The sequence below is a fragment of the Haliotis rufescens genome, unplaced genomic scaffold (assembly GCF_023055435.1).
Source record: "Haliotis rufescens isolate VD_foot unplaced genomic scaffold, xgHalRufe1.0.p SCAF_14, whole genome shotgun sequence".
Lineage (NCBI taxonomy): Eukaryota > Metazoa > Mollusca > Gastropoda > Lepetellida > Haliotidae > Haliotis > Haliotis rufescens.
In genome coordinates this window covers 34,830,145-34,853,664 of record NW_025963824.1, presented here as the reverse complement: position 1 = coordinate 34,853,664, position 23,520 = coordinate 34,830,145, and the positions used below count along the sequence as shown (strand labels likewise).

The following is a 23,520-nucleotide window of genomic DNA, read 5'->3' as shown; positions in this document are numbered from 1 at the left end:
ACCTGTGCATGACGTAGAACGGCTCTGTGTTCAGATGGTGGTGAGAGCGTGTTTACTATTGTGTGTTTGTTGGTTGTGTTAGTACACACGTACCTGTGCATGACGTAGAACAGCTTCTGTGTTCAGATGGTGGTGAGAGCGTGTTTACTATTGTGTGTTTGTTGGTTGTGTTGGTAGATACGTACCTGTGCATGACGTAGAACGGCCTCTGTGTTCATATGGGGGTGAGGGCGTGTTTACTATTGTGTGTTTGTTGGTTGTGTTAGTACATACGTACCTGTGCATGACGTAGAACAGCTTCTGTGTCTAGATGGTGGTGAGAGCGTGTTTACTATTGTGTGTTTGTTGGTTGTGTTAGTACACACGTACCTTTGCATGACGTAGAACGGCTCTGTGTTCAGATGGTGGTGAGAGCGTGTTTACTATTGTGTGTTTGTTGGTTGTGTTGGTAGATACGTACCTGTGCATGACGTAGAACGGCTCTGTGTTCAGATGGTGGTGAGAGCGTGTTTACTATTGTGTGTTTGTTGGTTGTGTTGGTAGATACGTACCTGTGCATGACGTAGAACGGCTCTGTGTTCAGATTGGGGTGAGAGCGTGTTTACTATTGTGTGTTTGTTGGTTGTGTTGGTAGATACGTACCTGTGCATGACGTAGAACGGCTCTGTGTTCAGATGGTGGTGAGAGCGTGTTTACTATTGTGTGTTTGTTGGTTGTGTTAGTACACACGTACCTGTGCATGACGTAGAACGGCTCTGTGTTCAGATGGTGGTGAGAGCATGTTTACTATTGTGTGTTTGTTGGTTGTGTTAGTACACACGTACCTGTGCATGACGTAGAACGGCTCTGTATTCAGATGGTGGTGAGAGCGTGTTTACTATTGTGTGTTTGTTGGTTGTGTTGGTAGATACGTACCTGTGCATGACGTAGAACGGCTCTGTGTTCAGATGGTGGTGAGAGCGTGTTTACTATTGTGTGTTTGTTGGTTGTGTTAGTACACACGTACCTGTGCATGACGTAGAACGGCTCTGTGTTCAGATGGTGGTGAGAGCGTGTTTACTATTGTGTGTTTGTTGGTTGTGTTAGTACACACGTACCTGTGCATGACGTAGAACGGCTCTGTATTCAGATGGTGGTGAGAGCATGTTCTAGCACCATCCGTCCACACTGGCAGTGGTTAGTGTTGGAGTTCACCGCTCTCGTGCTGTGTGCTGGCAACAATACAGATACACACCATCATCCCTGGCGACACATGCATGTACAAGTTGTGCAGGGTTACGTCCCTTGGACACGACAGAAACCCGGTTCGAATCCCGGTTCGCCCCGATTTTGTTTCTAGGTTCGTCAGCACCATACCCGTGCTCGTCGGTTTCACCGAAGTGGTAACCGTCGGAGACCTGCATCACTTTCCTCCCACATTAAGCTGACACGCAGTGATCTAACTGGAATACGGTTAAAAGCGCCGTTAAACCCACTCAGTCACTCACTCACTCACTCACTCACTCACATGTTTGCACATAGAGGTGAGCACGCGAAGGTGTTTGGGGATGGTAAATATCCTGTAGTAGGAATAAACGGTGTATTTAGCAAGCCTCGGCCAGATTAATACATGGTGTTTATTCCTAATACAGGATATTTACCATCCCCAGGCATACAAGCGTGGTAACCCCTTTATCATATAATGTCATTCTTCAATTCTGAGCTCTGAAATTTCTTTCCATCTCTCAAAAAACATTACCTACACATTGCATGTTTTCCTGGAATGTGCGCATTAATATACATTACGTCAGAGGGTAAGTGTTGTGTCAGTCGGACAGTGACAGTAGCCAATATAGTTCCAACTGAAACCTGTTTGTTATTAAGTAGCGTCACTGCATGTAAAACAACAATTGCCTACACAAAGTGTTTTACTTGCCTTCCTCGCGGTCCATCGGTCTGTCCGATAGAGTAACTGTCTTATCAAAGGAGAGTTACTATAACCGTAGTCTATGAAACGTCACCCATTGTATGATAAAACATATTACTTGCAAATAAATGCCTGTGTACAGAATGGTGGTTCATACGTTATGAGTTAAGGCTAAGTTGGATAATAAATCATTAATACCGAACATAAAGTTTCTTCAATTCTAAAACAATGTATAGCAGATGTGAGCTTTGTACAAACCTGTACGTTTTACTGCCTCAATCAGATCACCACTGTCAACCAATCCGTCACCTGGAAATGGCAAATAATTGAAGCATTCAAACATTTTCTACAATTCAGATTTATAAAAAAGACGCATTATTAACATTGCGACTGTTTGCGGAGTATGGTGTAGCACTAGTGGACGATTGTTGTCAGTGTTTGCTTTATACGTAGCGACCAGAGGTTATTTCACTCTCATACAGACGCGCATACCGCGTGTGTCTGTTTGTGTTCGTCCCCTAACCCCACTCGGACACATTATGTTGACTCTGAGACGACCAGTTCTAGATTAAACCGAGGCTGCCAGTGCGATTGTATTAACAACAAATACCATCTTTTCACGAAGTTTGGAATAAGACAGCCAGGGAGTCGAACAACCGACAGGGCAGACGCGCTATCCACTAAACCACGGAGGCGGTCTCCGGGCTGTCGCTCTATCAACTAGACCACGGAGGCGGTCTCCGGGCAGACGCTCTATCCACTAGACCACGGAGGCGGTCTCACGACAGACGCTCTATCCAGTAGACCACGGAGGCGGTCTCCCCTTGCAGACGTTCTATCCACTAGACCACGGAGGCGGTCTCCGGGCAGACACTCTATCCACTAGACCACGGAGGCGGTCTCACGACAGACGCTCTACCCACTAGACCACGGAGGCGGTCTCCGGGCAGACGCTCTATCCACTAGACCACGGAGGCGGTCTCCCCTGGCAGACGATCAATCCACTAGACCACAGAGGCGGTCTCACGACAGACGGTCTATCCACTAGACCACGGAGGCGGTCTCACGACAGACGCTCTATCCACTAGACCACGGAGGCGGTCTCACGACAGACGCTATATCCACTAGACCACGGAGGCGGTCTCCGGGCAGACGCTCTATCCAGTAGACCACGGAGGCGGTCTCCGGGCAGACGCTCTATCCACTAGACCACGGAGGCGGTCTCACGACAGACGGTCTATCCACTAGACCACGGAGGCGGTCTCACGACAGACGCTCTATCCACTAGACCACGGAGGCGGTCTCACGTCAGACGCTATATCCACTAGACCACGGAGGCGGTCTCCGGGCAGACGCTCTATCCAGTAGACCACGGAGGCGGTCTCCGGGCAGACGCTCTATCCACTAGACCACGGAGGCGGTCTCCGGGATGAAGCTCTATCCACTAGACCACGGAGGCGGTCTCTCGACAGACGCTCTTTCCACTAGACCACGGAGGCGGTCTCACGACAGACGCTCTATCCAGTAGACCACGGAGGCGGTCTCCCCTTGCAGACGTTCTATCCACTAGACCACGGAGGCGGTCTCCGGGCAGACACTCTATCCACTAGACCACGGAGGCGGTCTCACGACAGACGCTCTACCCACTAGACCACGGAGGCGGTCTCCGGGCAGACGCTCTATCCACTAGACCACGGAGGCGGTCTCCCCTGGCAGACGATCAATCCACTAGACCACAGAGGCGGTCTCACGACAGACGGTCTATCCACTAGACCACGGAGGCGGTCTCCGGGCAGACGCTCTATCCAGTAGACCACGGAGGCGGTCTCCGGGCAGACGCTCTATCCACTAGACCACGGAGGCGGTCTCACGACAGACGCTCTATCCAGTAGACCACGGAGGCGGTCTCCCCTTGCAGACGTTCTATCCACTAGACCACGGAGGCGGTCTCCGGGCAGACACTCTATCCACTAGACCACGGAGGCGGTCTCACGACAGACGCTCTACCCACTAGACCACGGAGGCGGTCTCCGGGCAGACGCTCTATCCACTAGACCACGGAGGCGGTCTCCCCTGGCAGACGATCAATCCACTAGACCACAGAGGCGGTCTCACGACAGACGGTCTATCCACTAGACCACGGAGGCGGTCTCCGGGCAGACGCTCTATCCAGTAGACCACGGAGGCGGTCTCCGGGCAGACGCTCTATCCACTAGACCACGGAGGCGGTCTCACGACAGACGGTCTATCCACTAGACCACGGAGGCGGTCTCACGACAGACGCTCTATCCACTAGACCACGGAGGCGGTCTCACGTCAGACGCTATATCCACTAGACCACGGAGGCGGTCTCCGGGCAGACGCTCTATCCAGTAGACCACGGAGGCGGTCTCCGGGCAGACGCTCTATCCACTAGACCACGGAGGCGGTCTCCGGGATGACGCTCTATCCACTAGACCACGGAGGCGGTCTCTCGACAGACGCTCTTTCCACTAGACCACGGAGGCGGTCTCACGACAGACGCTCTATCCACTAGACCACGGAGGCGGTCTCACGACAGACGCTCTATCCACTAGACCACGGAGGCGGTCTCCCCTTGCAGACGTTCTATCCACTAGACCACGGAGGCGGTCTCCGGGCAGACACTCTATCCACTAGACCACGGAGGCGGTCTCACGACAGACGCTCTACCCACTAGACCACGGAGGCGGTCTCCGGGCAGACGCTCTATCCACTAGACCACGGAGGCGGTCTCACGACAGACGGTCTATCCACTAGACCACGGAGGCGGTCTCACGACAGACGCTCTATCCACTAGACCACGGAGGCGGTCTCACGTCAGACGCTATATCCACTAGACCACGGAGGCGGTCTCCGGGCAGACGCTCTATCCAGTAGACCACGGAGGCGGTCTCCGGGCACACGCTCTATCCACTAGACCACGGAGGCGGTCTCCGGGATGACGCTCTATCCACTAGACCACGGAGGCGGTCTCTCGACAGACGCTCTTTCCACTAGACCACGGAGGCGGTCTCACGACAGACGCTCTATCCACTAGACCACGGAGGCGGTCTCACGACAGACGCTCTATCCACTAGACCACGGAGGCGGTCTCCCCTTGCAGACGTTCTATCCACTAGACCACGGAGGCGGTCTCCGGGCAGACACTCTATCCACTAGACCACGGAGGCGGTCTCACGACAGACGCTCTACCCACTAGACCACGGAGGCGGTCTCCGGGCAGACACTCTATCCACTAGACCACGGAGGCGGTCTGACGCTCTACCCACTAGACCACAGAGGCGGTCTCACGACAGACGGTCTATCCACTAGACCACGGAGGCGGTCTCACGACAGACGCTATATCCACTAGACCACGGAGGCGGTCTCCAGGCAGACGCTCTATCCACTAGACCACGGAGGCGGTCTCCGGGCAGACGCTCTATCCACTAGACCACGGAGGCGGTCTCCGGGATGACGCTCTATCCTCTAGACCACAGAGGCGGTCTCTCGACAGACGCTCTTTCCACTAGACCACGGAGGCGGTCTCACGACAGACGCTATATCCACTAGACCACGGAGGCGGTCTCCGGGCTGACGCTCTATCCACTAGACCACGGACGCGGTCTGCGGGATGACGCTCTATCCACTAGACCACATACGCGGTCTCACGACAGACGATCTATCTACTAGACCACGGAGGCGGCCTCCGACAGACGCTCTATCAACTAGAACACGGAGGAGGTCTCCGGGCAGACGCGCTATCCACTAGACCACGGAGGTGGTTTGGCCAGAACTGTGTCTTAAGAAATTATGTCTTTTTTTCGATAGATAAGTTAATAAGACACGAAGAGCGTTTCGTTACGAAATTAAGAAGAGCCATTCAGATACTGATAAAAACATGTCATATTAAATCACATCCATTTATAATTTGGGGCAAACGATTTTATGTTCATGGGATGGTGATGGTTGGATATTATCGAAAAGAAAAAATGTCGCAAAAGATCCTTTAAAATATTATTATGCTTCAGACTGTTGAAAAGAGTTTAGAAAACAATACCTTTCACAAACAATACATTGTTGCAAGATATGTTTCTCAACAACACAAAACGACTCTTACGTTTAATTAAAATATTTTTTTGTTAAATATCGTCGATTATTTACAGACCGACGTCATATAGCTGGAAAAATATTGATTGTGGCATGGACAAAAAACAAGTATTCGTTTCAACGTTTGTTCATGGTGCTTACTTATTTTTTAAGGTGAACATCATCAATTGATTTGCAGAAAGTTGATCTTATGTTTGTTCGTGGTGCAGAAAAAAACATCTTACGTTTGCTCAAGTTCATGAAGTCTTGTAGGTCGGGGTCGTCCTCGTCCACATCAAGAATTGTCGACACTTGACGTTTACCCAGCGGCAGTTTGTGGGCAAAGAAGGCCTGGAAGACCCTGAGGATCTCAGCAAAGGTCTGCCCACAGTGACACCTGTTTGTGTTGGTGTTGACTACTGGCGGTGGGGGACGCGGCCTCCTCCTCCTCCTCCTCCAGAAACCATCCCCACTGGGAATCAGCAGCGCACACACAAGCAGAACAAGAATAATCGGGCTCAGTCGCATCCTCCTCCTGAAGTCAGGGTACACTTCGTGACAAATACAATGTATGTTGTATGACCCACACAACTAGACGTATCAGTGTACACTTCGTGACAAATACAATGTATGTTGTATGACCCACACAACTAGACGTATCAGTGTACACCTCGATCATGACAAATACAATGTATGTTGTATGACCCACACAACTAGACGTATCAGTGTACACTTCATGACAAATACAATGTATGTTGTATGACCCACACAACTAGACGCATCAGTGTACTCTTCATGACAAATACAGTGTATGTTGTATGACCCACACAACTAGACGTATCAGTGTACACTTCATGACAAATACAGTGTATGTTGTATGACCCACACAACTAGACGTATCAGTGTGCACTTCGTGACAAATACAGTGTGTGTTGTATGACCCACACAACTAGACGTATCTGTGTACACCTCGATCATGACAAATACAGTGTATGTTGTATGACCCACACAACTAGACGTATCAGTGTACACTTCATGAAAAATACAGTGTGTGTTGTATGACCCACACAACTAGACGTATCAGGGTACACTTCATGACAAATACAATGTATGTTGTATGACCCACACAACTAGACGTATCAGTGTACACTTCATGACAAATACAGTGTATGTTGTATGACCCACACAACTAGACGCATCAGGGTACACATCATGACAAATACAGTGTATGTTGTATGACCAACGCAACTAGACGTATCAGTGTACACTTCATGACAAATACAATGTATGTTGTATGACCCACACAACTAGACGTATCTGTGTACACTTCATGACAAATACAGTGTATGTTGTATGACCCACACAACTAGACGTATCAGTGTGCACTTCATGACAAATACAGTGTATGCTGTATGACCCACACAACTAGACTTATCTGTGTACACTTTGTGACAAATACAGTGTATGTTGTATGACCCACACAACTAGACGTATCAGTGTACACTTCGTGACAAATACAGTGTATGTTGTATGACCCACACAACTAGACGTATCAGTGTACACTTCATGACAAATACAGTGTATGTTGTATGACCCACACAACTAGACGTATCTTTGTACACTTCGTGACAAATACAGTGTATGTTGTATGACCCACACAACTAGACGTATCAGTGTGCACTTCATGACAAATACAGTGTATATTGTATGACCCACACAACTAGACGTATCAGTGAACACTTCATGACCAAAAACAGTGTATGTTGTATGACCCACACAACTAGACGTATTAGTGTACTCTTCATGACAAATACAGTGTATGTTGTATGACCCACACAACTAGACGTATCAGGGTACACTTCATGACAAATACAATGTATGTTGTATGACCCACACAGCTAGACGTATCTGTGTACACATCATGACAAATACAGTGTATGTTGTATGACCCACACAACTAGACGTATCAGTGTACACATCATGACAAATACAGTGTATGTTGTATGACCCACACAACTCGACGTATCAGTGTACTCTTCATGACAAATACAATGTATGTTGTATGACCCACACATCTAGACGTATCAGTGTACACTTCATGACAAATACAATGTATGTTGTATGACCCACACAACTAGACGTATCAGTGTACACTTCATGACAAATACAATGTATGTTGTATGACCAACACAACTAGACGTATCAGTGTACACTTCATGACAAATACAATGTATGTTGTATGACCCACACAACTCGACGTATCAGTGTACTCTTCATGACAAATACAATGTATGTTGTATGACCCACACAACTAGACGTATCAGTGTACACTTCATGACAAATACAGTGTATGTTGTATGACCCACACAACTAGACGTATCTGTGTACACTTCATGACAAATACAGTGTATGTTGTATGACCCACACAACTAGACGTATCAGTGTACACCTCGATCATGACAAATACAATGTATGTTGTATGACCCACACAACTAGACGTATCAGTGTACACTTCATGACAAATACAATGTATGTTGTATGACCCACACAACTAGCGTATCAGTGTACACCTCGATCATGACAAATACAGTGTATGTTGTATGACCCACACAACTAGACGTATCTGTGTACACTTCATGACAAATACAGTGTGTGTTGTATGACCCACACAACTAGACGTATCAGGGTACACTTCATGACAAATACAATGTATGTTGTATGACCCACACAACTAGACGTATCAGTGTACACTTCATGACAAATACAATGTATGTTGTATGACCCACACAACTAGACGTATCAGTGTACACTTCATGACAAATACAATGTATGTTGTATGACCCACACAACTAGACGTATCAGTGTACACTTCATGACAAATACAGTGTATGTTGTATGACCCACACAACTAGACGTATCAGTGTACACTTCATGACAAATACAGTGTATGTTGTATGACCCACACAACTAGACGTATCTGTGAACACTTCGTGACAAATACAGTGTATGTTGTATGACCCACACAACTAGACGTAACAGTGTACGCTTCGTGACAAATACAGTGTGTGTTGTATGACCCACACAACTAGACGTATCAGGGTACACTTCATGACAAATACAGTGTATGTTGTATGACCCACACAACTAGACGTATCTGGGTACACTTCGTGACAAATACAGTGTGTGTTGTATGACCCACACAACTAGACGTATCAGTGTACACTTCGTGACAAATACAGTGTATGTTGTATGACCCACAGAACTAGACGTATCAGGATACACTTAGTGACAAATACAGTGTATGTTGTATGACCCACACAACTAGACGTATCTGTGTACACTTCATGACAAATACAGTGTGTGTTGTATGACCCACACAACTAGACGTATCAGGGTACACTTCATAACAAATACAATGTATGTTGTATGACCCACACAACTAGACGTATCAGTGTACACTTCATGACAAATACAGTGTATGTTGTATGACCCACACAACTAGACGTATCAGTGTACACTTCATGACAAATACAGTGTGTGTTGTATGACCCACACAACTAGATGTATCAGGGTACACTTCATGACAAATACAATGTATGTTGTATGACCCACACAACTAGACGTATCAGTGTACACTTCATGACAAATACAGTGTATGTTGTATGACCCACACAACTAGACGTATCAGTGTACACTTCATGACAAATACAGTGTATGTTGTATGACCCACACAACTAGACGTATCTGTGAACACTTCGTGACAAATACAGTGTGTGTTGTATGACCCACACAACAAGACGTATCAGTGTACACTTCGTGACAAATACAGTGTATGTTGTATGACCCACACAACTAGACGTATCAGGATACACTTCGTGACAAATACAGTGTATGTTGTATGACCCACACAACTAGACGTATCAGTGTACACATCATGACAAATACAGTGTATACTGTATGACCCACACAACTAGACGTATCAGTGTACACTTCATGACAAATACAGTGTATGTTGTATGACCCACACAACTAGACGTATCAGTGTACACTTCGTGACAAATACAGTGTATGTTGTATGACCCACACAACTAGACGTATCAGGGGACACTTCATGACAAATACAGTGTATGTTGTATGACCCTCACAACTAGACGTATCAGGGGACACTTCATGACAAATACAGTGTATGCTGTATGACCCACACAACTAGACGTATCAGTGTACGCTTCGTGACAAATACAGTGTGTGTTGTATGACCCACACAACTAGACGTATCAGTGTACACATCATGACAAATACAGTGTATACTGTATGACCCACACAACTAGACGTATCAGTGTACACTTCATGACAAATACAGTGTATGTTGTATGACCCTCACAACTACACGTATAAGTGTACACTTCGTGACAAAAACAGTGTATGTTGTATGACCCACACAACTAGACGTATCAGGGGACACTTCATGACAAATACAGTTTATGTTGTATGACCCACACAACTAGACGTATCAGGGGACACTTCGTGACAAATTTAGGGTATGTTGTATGACCCACACAACTAGACGCATCAGGGTACACATCATGACAAATACAGTGTATGTTGTATGACCAACACAACTAGACGTATCAGTGTGCACTTCATGACAAATACAGTGTATGTTGTATGACCCATCCAACTAGACGTATCAGTGTACACTTCGTGACAAATACAGTGTATGTTGTATGACCCACACAACTAGACGTATCAGTGTGCACTTCATGACAAATACAGTGTATGCTGTATGACCCACACAACTAGACGTATCAGTGTACACTTCGTGACAAATACAGTGTATGTTGTATGACCCACACAACTAGACGTATCAGTGTACACTTCGTGACAAATACAGTGTATGGTGTATGACCCACACAACTAGACGTATCTGTGTACACTTCATGACAAATACAGTGTATGTTGTATGACCCACACAACTAGACGTATCTGTGTACACATCATGACAAATACAGTGTGTGTTGTATGACCCACACAACTAGACGTATCTGTGTACACTTCATGACAAATACAGTGTATGTTGTATGACCCACACAACTAGACGTATCAGTGTACACTTCACGACAAATACAGTGTATGTTGTATGACCCACACAACTAGACGTATCAGTTTACACTTCGTGACAAATACAGTGTATTTTGTATGACCCACACAAATATACGTATCAGTGTACACTTCATGACAAATACAGTGTATGTTGTATGACCCACACAACTAGACGTATCAGTGTACACTTCATGACAAATACAGTGTATGTTGTATGACCCACACAACTAGACGTATCTGTGTACACTTCATGAGAAATACAGTGTGTGGTGTATGACCCACACAACTAGACGTATCTGTGTACACTTCATGACAAATACATTGTATGTTGTATGACCCACACAACTAGACGTATCAGGGTACACATCATGACAAATACAGTGTATGTTGTATGACCCACACAACTAGACGTATCAGTGTACACTTCATGACAAATACAGTGTATGTTGTATGACCCTCACAACTAGACGTATCAGGGGACACTTCATGACAAATACAGTGTATGCTGTATGACCCACAGAACTAGACGTATCAGGGTACACTTCATGACAAATACAGTGTATGTTGTATGACCCACACAACTAGACGTATCAGGGTACACTTCATGACAAATACAGTGTATGTTGTATGACCCACACAACTAGACGTATCAGGGTACACTTCATGACAAATACAGTGTATGTTGTATGACCCACACAACTAGACGTATTAGTGTACACTTCGTGACAAATTTAGGGTATGTTGTATGACCCACACAAATATACGTATCAGTGTACACTTCCTGACAAATACAGTGTACGTTGTATGACCCACACAACTAGACGTATCAGTGTACACTTCATGACAAATACAGTGTATGTTGTATGACCCACACAACTAGACATATCTGTGTACACATCATGACAAATACAGTGTACGTTGTGTGACCCACACAACTAGACGTATCAGTGTACACTTCATGACAAATACAGTGTATGTTGTATGACCCTCACAAGTAGACGTATCAGGGGACACTTCATGACAAATACAGTGTATGCTGTATGACCCACACAACTAGACGTATCAGGGTACACTTCATGACAAATACAGTGTATGTTGTATGACCCACACAACTAGACGAATCAGTGTACACTTCGTGATAAATACAGTGTATGTTGTATGACCCACACAGCTAGACGTATCAGGGGGCACTTCATGACGAATACAGTGTATGCTGTATGACCCACACAACTAGACGTATCAGGGTACACTTCGTGACAAATTCAGGGTATGTTGTATGACCCACACAACTAGACTTATCAGTGTACACTTCATGACAAATACAATGTATGTTGTATGACCCACACAACTAGACGTATCAGTGTACACTTCATGACAAATACAGTGTATGTTGTATGACCCACACAACTAGACGTATCTGTGTACACTTCATGACAAATACAGTGTATATTGTATGACCCACACAACTAGACGTATCAGGGTACACTTCATGACAAATACAGTGTATATTGTATGACCCACACAACTAGACGTATCAGTGTACACTTCATGACAAATACAGTGTATGTTGTATGACCCACACAACTAGACGTATTAGTGTACACTTCGTGACAAATACAGTGTATGCTGTATGACCCACACAACTTGACGTATCAGTGTACACTTCGTGACAATTACAGTGTATGTTGTATGACCCACACAACTAGACGTATCAGTGTACACTTCGTGACAAATACAGTGTATGTTGTATGACCCACACAACTAGACGTATCTGTGTACACTTCATGACAAATACAATGTATGTTGTATGACCCACACAACTAGACGTATCAGTGTACACTTCATGACAAATACAATGTATGTTGTATGACCCACACAACTAGACGTATCAGTGTACTCTTCATGACAAATACATTGTATGTTGTATGACCCACACAACTAGACGTATCAGGGTACACTTCATGACAAATACAGTGTATGTTGTATGACCGACACAGCTAGACATATCTGTGTACACATCATGACAAATACAGTGTATGTTGTATGACCCACACAACTAGACGTATCTGTGTACACTTCATGACAAATACGGTGTATGTTGTATGACCCACACAACTAGACGTATCAGTTTACACTTCATGACAAATACAGTGTATGTTGTATGACCCACACAACTAGACGTATCAGTGTACTCTTCATGACAAATACAGTGTACGTTGTATGACCCACATAACTCGACGTATCAGTGCACTCTTCATGACAAATACAGTGTACGTTGTATGACCCACACAACTAGACGTATCAGTGTACTCTTCATGACAAATACAATGTATGTTGTATGACCCACACAACTAGACGTATCAGTGTACACATCATGACAAATACAGTGTGTGTTGTATGACCCACACAACTAGACGTATCAGTGTACACTTCATGACAAATACAGTTTATGTTGTATGACCCACACAACTCGACGTATCAGTGTACTCTTCATGACAAATACAATGTATGTTGTATGACCCACACAACTAGACGTATCAGTGTACACTTCATGACAAATACAGTGTATGTTGTATGACCCACACAACTAGACGTATCTGTGTACACTTCATGACAAATACAGTGTATGTTGTATGACCCACACAAATATACGTATCAGTGTACACTTCATGACAAATACAGTGTATGTTGTATGACCCACACAACTAGACGTATCTGTGTACACTTCATGACAAATACAGTGTATGTTGTATGACCCACACAACTAGACGTATCAGTGTACACTTCATGACAAATACAGTGTATGTTGTATGACCCACACAACTAGACGTATCTGTGTACACTTCATAACAAATACAGTGTATATTGTATGACCCACACAACTCGACGTATCAGTGTACTCTTCATGACAAATACAATGTATGTTGTATGACCCACACAACTAGACGTATCAGTGTACACTTCATGACAAATACAGTGTATGTTGTATGACCCACACAACTAGACGTATCAGTGTACACTTCATGACAAATACAGTGTATGTTGTATGACCCACACAACTAGACGTATTAGTGTACACCACGTGACAAATACAGTGTATGTTGTATGACCCACACAACTAGACGTATCAGTGTACACTTCGTGACAATTACAGTGTATGTTGTATGACCCACACAACTAGACGTATCAGTGTACACTTCGTGACAATTACAGTGTATGTTGTATGACCCACACAACTAGACGTATCAGTGTACACTTCGTGACAAATACAGTGTATGTTGTATGACCCACACAACTAGACGTATCTGTGTACACTTCATGACAAATACAATGTATGTTGTATGACCCACACAACTAGACGTATCAGTGTACACTTCATGACAAATACAATGTATGTTGTATGACCCACACAACTAGACGCATCAGGGTACACATCATGACAAATACAGTGTATGTTGTATGACCCACACAGCTAGACGTATCTGTGTACACATCATGACAAATACAGTGTATGTTGTATGACCCACACAACTAGACGTATCAGGGTACACTTCATGACAAATACAGTGTATGTTGTATGACCCACACAGCTAGACGTATCTGTGTACACATCATGACAAATACAGTGTATGTTGTATGACCCACACAACTAGACGTATCTGTGTACACTTCATGACAAATACGGTGTATGTTGTATGACCCACACAACTAGACGTATCAGTTTACACTTCATGACAAATACAGTGTATGTTGTATGACCCACACAACTAGACGTATCAGTGTACTCTTCATGACAAATACAGTGTACGTTGTATGACCCACACAACTCGACGTATCAGTGCACTCTTCATGACAAATACAGTGTACGTTGTATGACCCACACAACTAGACGTATCAGTGTACTCTTCATGACAAATACAATGTATGTTGTATGACCCACACAACTCGACGTATCAGTGTACTCTTCATGACAAATACAGTGTATGTTGTATGACCCACACAACTAGACGTATCAGTGTACACTTCATGACAAATACAGTGTATGTTGTATGACCCACACAACTCGACGTATCAGTGTACTCTTCATGACAAATACAATGTATGTTGTATGACCCACACAACTAGACGTATCAGTGTACACTTCATGACAAATACAGTGTATGTTGTATGACCAACACAACTAGACGTATCAGTGTACACTTCATGACAAATACAATGTATGTTGTATGACCCACACAACTAGACGTATCAGTGTACACTTCATGACAAATACAATGTATGTTGTATGACCCACACAACTAGACGTATCAGTTTACACTTCATGACAAATACAGTGTGTGTTGTATGACCCACACAACTAGACGTATCAGTTTACACTTCATAACAAATACAATGTATGTTGTATGACCCACACAACTAGACGTATCAGTGTACACTTCATGACAAATACAATGTATGTTGTATGACCCACACATCTAGACGTATCAGACTAGAGAAATACAGTGTATGTATGTGTGTGCGTGCGTGCGTGCGTGCGTGCGTGCGTGCGTGCGAGCGTGCGTGCGTGCGTGCGTGCGTGTGTGTGTGTGTGTGTTTGATAGTTGGGTTTAACGCCGCTTTTAACAGTATTCCAGTTATATCACGTCGTGTCACCTTCAAGTGAGGGGAAAGCCCGAAGTGATGCAGGTCTTAGTCGTTTACCACGAAACCCACTTGCACGGGTATGGTGCAGACAAACCTAGAAACATAATCGGGGAGAACCGGGTTTCGAGCCAAACAATCATAGGTTTCTGGCGCAGGCTCCTCACAGCGATAGTCCGTTCGAGGAGCTCTCAAGACTATCGCTGCCACCAGTCAAAACTCCCTACTGTGATAGGTGACCCCAACCATGCTTGGAGTTGAACTAGCAACCGAAAAACCGTTATGTTTACAAACAAGTGACGACTGTCGTGACGCCGAATACACTTATCGCTGCCAAATTACTTTGTTTGTCAATTTGAATTTCTATTTCATTAAAACTATCATCTTCAATTGAAATAGTAAGAATGTAAGGGAGAAGGTGGTTGATTTTGCGTTAGTCTGCAATCGCGAACCAATCTGATTATTAAAACAACAAAGTAAATTCATCTGGAAAACATGGTCAGTCGTAAATTAAACCTTTTCAAAACGAAATATGATGGCATTCCCTAAGACATAAACGAACTGGTGGCAGCGATGTTACAGAGAGTGTAACGAAGGTGTCACGCGCTGGGCGTGCCCAAGGGACCCAACTCTTGACGACTGGGCCACCCGTGTCCCTGTATGTTGTATGAGCCACACAACCACACGTGATTTTTTATTGTGAACTGAACAGACAAACTCGCATCGTGATACGATTATTATGTTTGCATGGCATGAACAGAAACAATACTCTCGCGTCTTCATTTATTGATATGTTATTAATTCAACTAAATATGGTCGGACAGACACATGTGCCTGGACAGGCGGTTCAAAAACTTGTTAAAAGGTGCAGCATGATTTTGCTTGTCATAAAACCTACGCTACCCTAACAGTCAAAGTCAAAGTCAAAGGCATGACATTTCTAACATTACCCAAAGACTTGTGTGAAATTATTGTTTCCTTGAAGGACTTATAGCTAAATAACAAACAGTCAATACCAGCAGGTACCATGTTGAATATGATAAAGTAGCAAGTTGTCGTATTGCAGTACAGTCGAATATGGTAAAGTAGCTAGTTGCAACATTGCAGTACAGTCGAACATGGTAAAGTAGCTAGTTGCCGTATTGCAGTACAGTTGAACATGGTAAAGAAGCTAGTTGCCGTATTGCAGTACAGTCGGATATGGTAAAGAAGGTAGTTTCCGTATTGCAGTACAGTCGAATATGGTAGAGTAGCTAGTTGCCGTATTGTAGTATAGTCTAATATGGGAAAGTAGCTAGTTCCAACATTGCAGTACAGACGAATATGGTAAAGTAGCTTGTTACCGTATTGCAGTACAGTCGAACATGGTAAAGTAGCTAGTTGCCGTATTGTAGTACAGTCGAACATGGTAAAGTAGCTAGTTACCGTATTGCAGTACAGACAAATGTGGTAAAGTAGCTAGTTGCCGTATTGCAGTGCAGTCGAACATGGTAAAGTAGCTTGTTAACGTATTGCAGTACAGTCGAACATGGTAAAGTAGCTAGTTGCCGTATTGCAATACAGTCGAACATGGTCAAGTAGCTAGTTGCCGTATTGCAGTACAGTCGAACATGGTAAAGTAGCAAGTTGCCGTATTGCAGTATAGACGAATGTGGTAAAGTAGCTAGTTGCCGTATTGCAGTGCAGTCGAACAAGGTAAAGTAGCTTGTTAACGTATTGCAGTACAGTCGAACATGGTAAAGTAGCTAGTTGCCGTATTGCAATACAGTCGAACATGGTCAAGTAGCTAGTTGCCGTATTGCAGTACAGTCGAACATGGTAAAGTAGCAAGTTGCCGTATTGCAGTACAGTCGAACACGGTAAAGTAGCTAGTTACCGTATTGTAGTACAGTCGAACATGGTAAAGTAGCTAGTTGCCGTATTGCAGTACAGACGAATATGGTAAAGTAGCTTGTTACCGTATTGCAGTACAGTCGAACATGGTAAAGAAGCTAGTTGCCGTATTGCAGTACAGACGAACGTGGTAAAGTAGCTAGTTGCAACATTGCAGTACAGTCGAACATGGTAAAGTAGCTAGTTGCCGTATTACAGTACAGTCGAATATGGTAAAGTATCTAGTTGCCGTATTGCAGTACACTCGAACATGGTAAAGTAGCTAGTTGCCGTATTGCAGTACAGTCGAAGATAGTAAAGTAGCTAGTTGCCGTATTTCAGTACAGTCGAACATGGTTTAGTAGCTAGTTACCGTATTACAGTAGAGTCGAACATGGTAAAGTAGGAAGTTACCGTGTTGCAGTACAGTCGAACATGGTAAAGTAGCTAGTTGCGGTATTGCAGTACAGTCGAACATGGTAAAGTAGCTAGTTGCCGTATTGCAGTACAGACGAATATGGTTAAGGAGCTTGTTACCGTATTGCAGTACAGTCGAACATGGTAAAGTAGCTAGTTGCCGTATTGCAGTACAGTCCAACATAGTAAAGTAGCTAGTTGCCGTATTGTAGTACAGTCGAACATGCTAAAGTAGGAATTTGCCGTGTTGCAGTACAGTCGAATATGGTAAAGTAGCTAGTTGCCGTATTGCAGTACAGTCGAACACGGTAAAGTAGGAAGTTACCGTGTTGCAGTACAGTCGAATATGGTAAAGTAGCTAGTTGCGGTATTGCAGTACAGTCGAACATGGTAAAGTAGCTAGTTGCTGTATTGCAGTACAGACGAATATGGTTAAGGAGCTTGTTACCGTATTGCAGTACAGTCGAACATGGTAAAGTAGCTAGTTGCCGTATTGCAGTACAGTCGAACATGGTCAAGTAGCTAGTTGCCGTATTGCAGTACAGTCGAACATGGTAAAGTAGCTAGTTGCCGTACTGCAGTAAGGTCGAACATGGCAAAGTAAGCTAGTTGCCGTACTGCAGTAAGGTCGAACATGGTAAAGTAGCTAGTTGCCGTATTGCAGTACAGTCGAACATGGTAGAGTAGCTAGTGGTCGTATTGCAGTACAGTCCAACATGGTAAAGTAGCTAGTTGTCGTATTGCAGTTCAGTCCAATATGGTAAAGTAGCTAGTAGTCGTATTACAGTTCAGTCCAATATGGTAAAGTAGCTGGTAGTCGTATTGCAGTACAGTCCAACATGGTAAAGTAGCAAGTTGCCGTATTGCAGTACAGTCGAACATGGTAAAGTAGCTAGTTGCCGTACTGCAGTACAGTCGAACATGGTAAAGTAAGCTAGTTCCCGTACTGCAGTAAGGTCGAACATGGTAAAGTAGCTAGTTGTCGTATTGTAGTACAGTCCAATATGGTAAAGTAGCTAGTAGTCGTATTGCAGTACAGTCCAACATGGTAAAGTAGCAAGTTGCCGTATTGTAGTAAGGTCGAACTTTGTTAAGTAGCTAGTTGCCGTATTGCAGTACAGTCGAACATGGTAAAGTAGCTAGTTGCCGTACTGCAGTAAGGTCGAACATGGCAAAGTAAGCTAGTTGCCGTACTGCAGTAAGGTCGAACATGGTAAAGTAGCTAGTTGCCGTATTGCAGTACAGTCGAACATGGTAGAGTAGCTAGTTGCCGTATTGTAGTACAGTCCAACATGGTAAAGTAGCTACTAGTCGTATTGCAGTACAGTCCAACATGGCAAAGTAGCTAGTTGCCGTACTGCAGTACGTCGAACATGGTAAAGTAAGCTAGTTGCCGTATTGTTGTACAGTCGAACATGGTAAAGTAGCAAGTTGCCGTATTGCAGTACAGTCGAATATGGTAAAGTAGCCAGTAGTCGTTTTGCAGTACAGTCCAATATGGTAAAGTAGCTAGTAGTCGTATTGCAGTACAGTCCAACATGGTAAAGAAGCAAGTTGCCGTATTGTAGTACAGTCGAACATGGTAAAGTAGCTAGTTGCCGTATTGCAGTAAGGTCGAACATGGTAAAGTAAGCTAGTTGCCGTACTGCAGTAAGGTCGAACATGGTAAAGTAGCTAGTTGCCGTACTGCAGTAAGGTCGAACATGGCAAAGTAAGCTAGTTGCCGTACTGCAGTAAGGTCGAACATGGTAAAGTAGCTAGTTGCCGTATTGCAGTACAGTCGAACATGGTAGAGTAGCTAGTTGCCGTATTGCAGTACAGTCGAACATGGTAAAGTAGCTACTAGTCGTATTTCAGTTGAGTCCAACATGGTAAAGTAGCTAGTTGCCGTACTGCAGTACGTCGAACATGGTAAAGTAAGCTAGTTGCCGCATTGTAGTACAGTCGAACATGGTAAAGTAGCAAGTTGCCGTATTGCAGTACAGTCGAACATGGTAAAGTATCTAGTTGCCGTATTGCAGTACAGTCGAATATGGTAAAGTAGCTAGTTGCCGTACTGCAGTACAGTCCAACATGGTAAAGTAGCTAGTTGCCGTATTGCAGTAAGGTCGAACATGGTAAAGTAGCTAGTAGTCGTATTGCAGTACAGTCCAATATGGTAAAGTAGCTATAATCGTATTGCAGTACAGTCCAACATGGTAAAGTAGCAAGTTGCCGTATTGCAGTACAGTCGAACATGGTAAAGTAGCTAGTTGCCGTACTGCAGTACAGTCGAACATGGTAAAGTAAGCTAGTTCCCGTACTGCAGTAAGGTCGAACATGTTAAAGTAGCTAGTTGTCGTATTAAAGTACAGTCGAATATGGTAAAGTAGCTAGTAGTGGTATTGCAGTTCAGTCCAATATGGTAAAGTAGCTAGTAGTCGTATTGCAGTACAGTCCAACATGGTAAAGTAGCTAGTTGCCGTATTGCAGTACAGTCGAACATGGTAAAGTAAGCTAGTTGCCGTACTGCAGTAAGGTCGAACATGGCAAAGTAAGCTAGTTGCCGTACTGCAGTAAGGTCGAACATGGTAAAGTAGCTGGTTGCCGTATTGCAGTACAGTCGAACATGGTAGAGTAGCTAGTTGCCGTATTGTAGTACAGTCGAACATGGTAAAGTAGCTACTAGTCGTATTTCAGTTGAGTCCAATATGGTAAAGTAGCTAGTTGCCGTACTGCAGTACGTCGAACATGGTAAAGTAAGCTAGTTGCCGCATTGTAGTACAGTCGAACATGGTAAAGTAGCAAGTTGCCGTATTACAGTACAGTCGAACATGGTAAAGTATCTAGTTGCCGTATTGCAGTACAGTCGAATATGGTAAAGTAGCTAGTTGCCGTATTGCAGTACAGTCCAACATGGTAAAGTAGTTAGTTGCCGTACTGCAGTAAGGTCGAACATGGTAAAGTAGCTAGTAGTCGTATTGCAGTACAGTCCAATATGGTAAAGTAGCTATAATCGTATTGCAGTACAGTCGAACATTGTAAAGTAGCAAGTTGCCGTATTGCAGTACAGTCGAACATGGTAAAGTAGCTAGTTGCCGTACTGCAGTAAGGTCGAACATGGTAAAGTAAGCTAGTTCCCGTACTGCAGTAAGGTCGAACATGGTAAAGTAGCTAGTTGTCGTATTACAGTACAGTCGAATATGGTAAAGTAGCTAGTAGTGGTATTGCAGTTCAGTCCAATATGGTAAAGTAGCTAGTAGTCGTATTGCAGTACAGTCCAACATGGTAAAGTAGCAAGTTGTCGTATTGCAGTTCAGTCCAATATGGTAAAGTAGCTAGTAGTCGTATTGCAGTTCAGTCCAATATGGTAAAGTAGCTAGTAGTCGTATTGCAGTACAGTCCAACATGGTAAAGTAGCTAGTTGTCGTATTGCAGTTCAGTCCAATATGGTAAAGTAGCTAGTAGTCGTATTACAGTTCAGTCCAATATGGTAAAGTAGCTAGTAGTCGTATTGCAGTACAGTCCAACATGGTAAAGTAGCAAGTTGCCGTATTGCAGTACAGTCGAACATGGTAAAGTAGCTAGTTGCCGTACTGCAGTACAGTCGAACATGGTAAAGTAAACTAGTTCCCGTACTGCAGTAAGGTCGAACATGGTAAAGTAGCTAGTTGTCGTATTGTAGTACAGTCCAATATGGTAAAGTAGCTAGTAGTCGTATTGCAGTACAGTCCAACATGGTAAAGTAGCAAGTTGCCGTATTGTAGTAAGGTCGAACTTTGTTAAGTAGCTAGTTGCCGTATTGCAGTACAGTCGAACATGGTAAAGTAGCTAGTTGCCGTACTGCAGTAAGGTCGAACATGGCAAAGTAAGCTAGTTGCCGTACTGCAGTAAGGTCGAACATGGTAAAGTAGCTAGTTGCCGTATTGCAGTACAGTCGAACATGGTAGAGTAGCTAGTTGCCGTATTGTAGTACAGTCGAACATGGTAAAGTAGCTACTAGTCGTATTGCAGTACAGTCCAACATGGTAAAGTAAGCTAGTTCCCGTACTGCAGTACAGTCGAACATGGTAAAGTAAGCTAGTTGCCGTATTGTTGTACAGTCGAACATGGTAAAGTAGCAAGTTGCCGTATTGCAGTACAGTCGAATATGGTAAAGTAGCCAGTAGTCGTTTTGCAGTACAGTCCAATATGGTAAAGTAGCTAGTAGTCGTATTGCAGTACAGTCCAACATGGTAAAGTAGCAAGTTGCCGTATTGTAGTACAGTCGAACATGGTAAAGTAGCTAGTTGCCGTATTGCAGTAAGGTCGAACATGGTAAAGTAAGCTAGTTGCCGTACTGCAGTAAGGTCGAACATGGTAAAGTAGCTAGTTGCCGTACTGCAGTAAGGTCGAACATGGCAAAGTAAGCTAGTTGCCATACTGCAGTAAGGTCGAACATGGTAAAGTAGCTAGTTGCCGTATTGCAGTACAGTCAAACATGGTAGAGTAGCTAGTTGCCGTATTGTAGTACAGTCGAACATGGTAAAGTAGCTACTAGTCGTATTTCAGTTGAGTCCAACATGGTAAAGTAGCTAGTTGCCGTACTGCAGTACGTCGAACATGGTAAAGTAAGCTAGTTGCCGCATTATAGTACAGTCGAACATGGTAAAGTAGCAAGTTGCCGTATTGCAGTACAGTCGAACATGGTAAAGTATGTAGTTGCCGTATTGCAGTACAGTCGAATATGGTAAAGTAGCTAGTTGCCGTATTGCAGTACAGTCCAACATCGTAAAGTAGCTAGTTGCCGTATTGCAGTAAGGTCGAACATGGTAAAGTAGCTAGTAGTCGTATTGCAGTACAGTCCAATATGGTAAAGTAGCTATAATCGTATTGCAGTACAGTCCAACATGGTAAAGTAGCAAGTTGCCGTATTGCAGTACAGTCGAACATGGTAAAGTAGCTAGTTGCCGTACTGCAGTACAGTCGAACATGGTAAAGTAAGCTAGTTCCCGTACTGCAGTAAGGTCGAACATGTTAAAGTAGCTAGTTGTCGTATTACAGTACAGTCGAATATGGTAAAGTAGCTAGTAGTGGTATTGCAGTTCAGTCCAATATGGTAAAGTAGCTAGTAGTCGTATTGCAGTACAGTCCAACATGGTAAAGTAGCTAGTTGCCGTATTGCAGTACAGTCGAACATGGTAAAGTAGCTAGTTGCCGTACTGCAGTAAGGTCGAACATGGCAAAGTAAGCTAGTTGCCGTACTGCAGTAAGGTCGAACATGGTAAAGTAGCTGGTTGCCGTATTGCAGTACAGTCGAACATGGTAGAGTAGCTAGTTGCCGTATTGTAGTACAGTCGAACATGGTAAAGTAGCTACTAGTCGTATTTCAGTTGAGTCCAATATGGTAAAGTAGCTAGTTGCCGTACTGCAGTACGTCGAACATGGTAAAGTAAGCTAGTTGCCGCATTGTAGTACAGTCGAACATGGTAAAGTATCTAGTTGCCGTATTGCAGTACAGTCGAATATGGTAAAGT

General features: G+C 44.1%; 1 protein-coding gene across 1 annotated transcript in view; it reads right to left on the bottom strand.

The window, feature by feature from the left end:
- Positions 1-23,520, bottom strand: part of LOC124113558 — a 55,397-nt gene that overhangs the window by 5,018 nt on the left and 26,859 nt on the right. Inside the window, exons 2-4 of the mRNA XM_048395368.1 lie at positions 6,241-6,530; positions 2,165-2,215; positions 1,098-1,211 (exon numbers count right to left, since the gene is read on the bottom strand). Of these exons, the coding sequence (XP_048251325.1) occupies positions 1,126-1,211; positions 2,165-2,215; positions 6,241-6,523 (420 nt within the window). The 5' untranslated portion in view covers positions 6,524-6,530 and the 3' untranslated portion in view covers positions 1,098-1,125. The remainder of the gene's footprint in view (positions 1-1,097; positions 1,212-2,164; positions 2,216-6,240; positions 6,531-23,520) is intronic.